At 37.9% G+C, this 5,774-nt stretch overlaps 1 protein-coding gene across 1 annotated transcript; it reads right to left on the reverse strand.

Annotated features, from left to right (window-relative positions):
• Positions 1–364: 364 nt before the first annotated feature.
• Positions 365–2,782, reverse strand: LOC121324443 (cytochrome P450 1B1-like). Its single transcript, XM_041266332.1, has one exon. The coding sequence runs from the start codon at positions 2,289–2,291 to the stop codon at positions 705–707; it is 1,587 nt and encodes a 528-aa protein (XP_041122266.1). The 5' UTR covers positions 2,292–2,782; the 3' UTR covers positions 365–704.
• Between the last annotated feature and the right edge of the window lie 2,992 nt (positions 2,783–5,774).

Below are 5,774 nucleotides of genomic sequence, written 5' to 3' on the forward strand. Positions count from 1 at the left end.
GATGCCTGTATTAGAATGCACTGTGTATTATTATTATTATTATTATTATTATTATTATTATTATTATTATTATTATTATTAATATAATAATAATAATAATAATAATAATAATAATAATAATAATAATAATAATAATAATGATAGAAACTGTCTGATTATAGCTTGTCATGTTTGAGTGAAACAGTAAGATGTTCCTGTTTTTATAGTGTTTTGCCTGTACAGTAACAAGTTGTCTTTTTTATTGGTTAAAAAACACAAATTAAAAAAAAAAAAAACATACTTTTCATTTACTTTAACTGTAACTTGCCTGTTCCCTTTACTCCGGTCATTTTTAAAACACTCAATCATCACACTTTTCTGTAAATAAATGAAACAAGCTGTTTTTTAATCAGTGCAAATCTACAGCACTCTGAAGCCATTCTGTTTTTAATCTGTTATGGGTGGTTGTTAAACTTTTCAATTATAAAACAGGGGTTTATAAAGTGATTACCAAGCATGGATCATTGATTACGAACAACTGATTGAAAAAAGATCTTGCAGATAATCAAGTCCTAGGACATCAAGTGAAATAATACCAAACCTTTCTAATCTCAAACCTGATTACCCCTAGTTTTAAAACACAGAAAATAATGACTTACTGGAATACTGGAGTGTGTCTGGATGATACATCTCAATGAAAGGTTGTACAAAAAAAGTCTGACTTTTTATGCTGGTGAAACCAAGTCTAGAAATGTTCCCCTTAGCTTAGCAGTCAAAGCGAAGTGGATGGGTTTCAGACTTAGCCCATAGGAACAATCCAGGCTGGGTTTGTCTGCAGGATTCGCTTCAAAGGTGCACTGGTGAAGCAGGATGGCTGTGAACAGAAATATCTGGAGCTTGGCAATCTGGTCACCGATACACCGGCGCTTTCCCATGGAGAAGATCATCACGCTGCTGGTCAGGTCCCTGTCGATGACCCCACTCTCATTCAGAAACCTGGAGGGCTCAAAGACATGAGGATTCTTCCATTTCAGCTCATCGTGGTTCACTGACCACTGGTTCACAAAAACCACAGTGTCCTTTGGGATGTAGTGGCCTTCGATAGTCACGTCGGAGGTGGTGGAATGGGGGATGGTGATTGGCACAAAGCTGGTGAAGCGCATGGTCTCGTAGATGAAAGCCTCTAGGTAGGCAAGCTTGCTTTTGTCTTCAATGGTAGGCAACCTTTCCCGGCCCACTTCTTTGTCAATCAGCTCTTGAATCTTGGCCTGGATATTGGGGTACTTCACCAACAGCAAGAGAACCCAATGGAGTGCTGTTGAGATGGTGTCTTGCCCAGCACCCATCAGGTCATTAACAGTACCGTCAACATGTTCCTTGGTTAGACCATCTCCGGTACCCGTCCCATGCTCTATCACGCCAATGATAGCATCACTCATGTCTCGAGTGACTTCGGGGTCATAGGTCTGCCGGTGCTGGATGATCTTATCTTTCACAAACTCAAAAAACTCATTGTTGAGTTCTTTGAAGTTCAGGTAACCGCTGCGGACTGGGTTTGGAAAAGCCTGCAGCCAAGGCATGGCATCCACCAAACTCCCTGCACCCACCGTCTGACCAAACTTGTCCACCCTGCCCAGAAGGGTTTTAAACTCCTGGTCGTCGTGGCTGTAGCGCTTGCCGAAACAAAGGGCGCAGATGATATTGGCAGCGGCCACTGTTAATTCGTGACCGGGTTCAAAGTAACAACTATCAGCGCCAAGGCGCAGAAAGACCTTGATGAGATCTATAGCCTCTCCCACAACATGCTGCTCAAAGAGTTTCTTGGTATGGCTGTTGGCTGTGGAGAAAGCTCTAATTGTTGACTGAGCAATTCTCCGATGCTCCTTCCACAGCCTGGTGTAGCCCCCAAAAACCATACTTTTGCCACCAGAGACCATTTGAAAAGTGCCAAAATTGGGTCTACCAGCAAACGCAGTGCTGTGCTTAAGCAAGGCTTGTCGTATTGCGACCTCTCCATTTAGAACAACAATTTTGTTGGTGCCCAGGCTGATCTGGTAGACATTGCCATACTTTTTGGCCAGTTTGGAAAAAGTTATATGGGGCATCTGCCCCAGCTGCATGGCATTGCCCACCACTGGCCAGGCAAAAGGGCCAGGCAAGCGTCTGTTCTGTCTCAGATTCCTCACCCACAGCCAGGCTTCGAGACAGACCAGAAACAAGAAAGATGCTAAGAGTGCAGGCTGGATCTGAACACCCCAGTCCTTGGCAGTGCCACTTCCCTTCGCTCCAAAGTCTGTGTCCCAAAGAGCCATGCTGGTAAACAAAACGTTTGCTGTCTTGCAATGAGCAGTTAAACTGGCTTCACTCTTTTGTGTCCCCAGAATGAACCAGCTGTGGTTATTTTGCTTTTTAAGTAAGTGTGAACCCTAAGTATTTTTGTAACAGGTCCTTGTAGTCCAGTAGTACACTATTTTCAGCAACTTTAAATGTTCAACAGAAAATTACATATCAAGCATGCAAATCTGAAACCCCACTTAGCCTTTCAATGATGTAAATTGGAAAATCTAAGATAATGTTCCTTTAAAATGTAATGACTTCTTGTTGGTGCATGTTCCTTCAAATTGCAGGGTAGTTTCATTTGTTACTTATTCTGCTTCAGTTTCCAAGCTCCCCTTTACGTTTTTAATGAATTAATATATGCCTGTCTTCACTTGTTGAGAACCATCAGGTAAAAATCCTTTGAATAGGTTTCATTCATTCCCCTGTTGCAGATTTCAATTTAGCAGTGCTCTGTACATAGCCGTTACTCTCCTTTATATATCTTTGTACTTCAAGGGGCTGGGCTCTGTTTTATTACCGCACTCCTCCCATTGTGGTTGCCCCAGTGCACCCAAGAGCGTCGTTCAGTGATGTCATTCCAATAGGGATCACAGACTCTTCCCGGAGTCAAAGCGCCCAACAGAACCGAACTTGTGAAGATCGTCTAAACAGGTAGTAGAACGCAACTCTGTCAGTTAAGGATTTCATGCAGCAACTCTTAAAGGACGCAGAGACAGGAGGCTGGAAACCTACAATATATATAATATATATATATATATATATATATATATATATATATATATATATATATATATATATAAACATGTTTATATAAACACATTTTCCAAAAGAATCTATAAGAACACAAATAAATAAATTGTGTTTAGATTACATACATAAATATGTATGACATAAATATTTACGCATGCGACTGATGAGTTATCCTCTCTCTCTCTCTCTCTCTCTCTCTCTCTCTCTCTCTCTCTCTCTCTCTCTCTCTCTCTCTCTCTCTCTAGATTAATGAATTAAACAGCCATTCAGTAAAACCGATGTATGTGCTTTTTATCATTATGGGAATTTAACTGCTATGTGTTTTGCTGCTTAAAGTCATTTTAATAAGTGTTTTTGGTTGTTTTTGATGCAATACTCATAAACTAATTTAAACTAATAAACTAATTTGGATTGAAAACTCTTAAAATACGTTTCTAAACCACTGCTAAACCATTTCCGAATATAACATGCTGGAAACGCGCGGGCGATTCAGAAATTGTGCAGTTCTTAATATTTTCATAAAACTTTTTTCGGATTTGAACAAGTCCTTGACTATATATTGTTTTTATGTTTGTATATGTTTGTTAAGGAAAAGTCCTTGAGAATTTCATTTTTGTATCTTCGAGTTGTTTGTCAACATTATTATTATTACTGGAAAACGAAGCAAAAGGAAAACATGCATTTTGTGTTTGTTTACCAGTTTTCTTTTTTCTTAAAAAAAAAAAAAAAAAATCTATACTAAATCAAGCAATGGCTGGGTTTACCCAAACTATTCAGTCAGAACTTAGTTTGCGTGCAACATAGATATACCTAATGTAATTCAACTAATAAACTTGTTATTATTACATAATAATAAATAATAATAATAATAATAATAATAATAATAATAATAATAATAATAATAATAATAATAAATTTAAAGCAAACTTGTTTGTTCAGCTGAGTCACATTACTCTGATACATTTACAGAAAACATATTTCTAACTTTTGAAAATAGTTTTAAAATGAGAAACTCTTACACGGTCAATTGCAAACTGTTTGGGCTCACATAGTTCACTTTACATTTACAACTTCCCCAGTGGGCTCGTAAAAGTAAGGGATCCAGAGAATTTACTCCTGACACTTCCAAGGTGGCGATCCAAGAAAAAAGGATCGTTAAAACTGATAGTTGGTGCTAGTGTTTGAATGCTTCCAGACAGTACGCAACTGGCACTTCACTATAATTTCAAAAATTAGTAGCGTGCGTAATATGCTACAGCATTCTCTAATGACTACAGAGCAATGGTAACATTATGCTGCGCCTTTAAGAAGGTCGGTAGCTACGCGTTGCCCCGATGCTTGGAAATAGTCAGAAGGCAATGAAAGAAAACGGCTACTGTATGAAGGGAAAAACCTCAGAACTCAGCAAACTCACACTGCTTTCCATACGCCGACACTCACCACTCCTCCATGGGAACATTTGCAGGGCTGTATATGACTCCAAAACACAAAACTGAGTGGAAGCAAATGCTGCGACGATAATGTGTTAAAACAGTCCTAGTAGTTTTGACCGTGTTGTACAATAAACTATAATAATAATACATGTCATGTTTTTGAACGAACAACTTGATTTCTGAAGTAAGTCTTTTCTAGAAAGTTTATTCAGAAAGTTCAGATATAACATTGTGTGATCAATAATTAAATATGTAACAACACATTTTATTTAACTCAAAATTGAATGTTTCATTGAATAAGATCAATTTTAACATGAAGCAAATGTTTGTTTTCATTTAACTAAAAAACTGAATATCTGTATTGAAAAATAAAAACGTTCACACAAGGGATTTTGTTTTTTGTTGTCCTACTTTTAAAACGTAACATCCCTAACATTAAGCAAAAATATATCACTCTAAGTCACAATTGTTATGTGTGAATATTTATTTTTCTTCACTGCAAGATTCATGTGCCCAAATATAATTTAGCTAATAGTGTATGGGGTCAATTGTAACACGTGTTGCAACTGGCCCCCAACCCCGTGAAAACTGAGAGCAACCAATTGTGTCAATTATAAATACAGGAGATCAGAGATGAGCATGTTAAAAGCCTTGGTCCATAAATTGGGTAACACATGTATATATCACAAAAATAAAATTGAGGAAAAAATGTACTACTAGGTCAAAAATCGATTTTTGTAGATAAAATCAGGGCTTTGGCACAGACCGCTCCTCTTCCACAGGCAGACAGAGACTTGAACTGAGCATGTTCCGACTGAATGCTGGCTCTTTGGCTTGCATCTGATTGGAGAAATTCAACAGTCCCCGGTCTCCCCTACTATTTCAAAATCCTTTTTTTTTATTTCTTCGTTTAAAGTATCGCCCTAAAGAGGCCTTGGGGTTCACGTTTCTTGTTTCTCCACCAGCTGTGAAGTTTATTTATGCAAGAAGCTAATGACCCTATTTCAGAACATTAAAGCATGTCCTAATCTCAGAGTTAAAAGGACAGAGGCTTCTGTAACTGCTACTTGCACGCACACCACATCGCAATAGACAACGTCAAATCAAATGTTTAAGAATTAAACATAAATATCATGCAACACGTTTTAAACACATCTTTGTGTTTATTTGACTTATCTGGGAATGCACGAAACACGTGTTGTCAAAATAAACACTACAGTGTAGAAATAAAACGAACATGAGCAATAAAAAAGACGGACCAAGTATTTGCGT

This window comes from Polyodon spathula, chromosome 12 (genome assembly GCF_017654505.1).
Source record: "Polyodon spathula isolate WHYD16114869_AA chromosome 12, ASM1765450v1, whole genome shotgun sequence".
Taxonomy (NCBI): Eukaryota; Metazoa; Chordata; class Actinopteri; order Acipenseriformes; family Polyodontidae; genus Polyodon; species Polyodon spathula.

Excerpts from the sequence above, each read along its gene's own strand:
- LOC121324443 (XM_041266332.1), bottom strand. The coding sequence starts at position 2,291 with ATGGCTCTTTGGGACACAGACTTTGGAGCGAAGGGAAGTGGCACTGCC.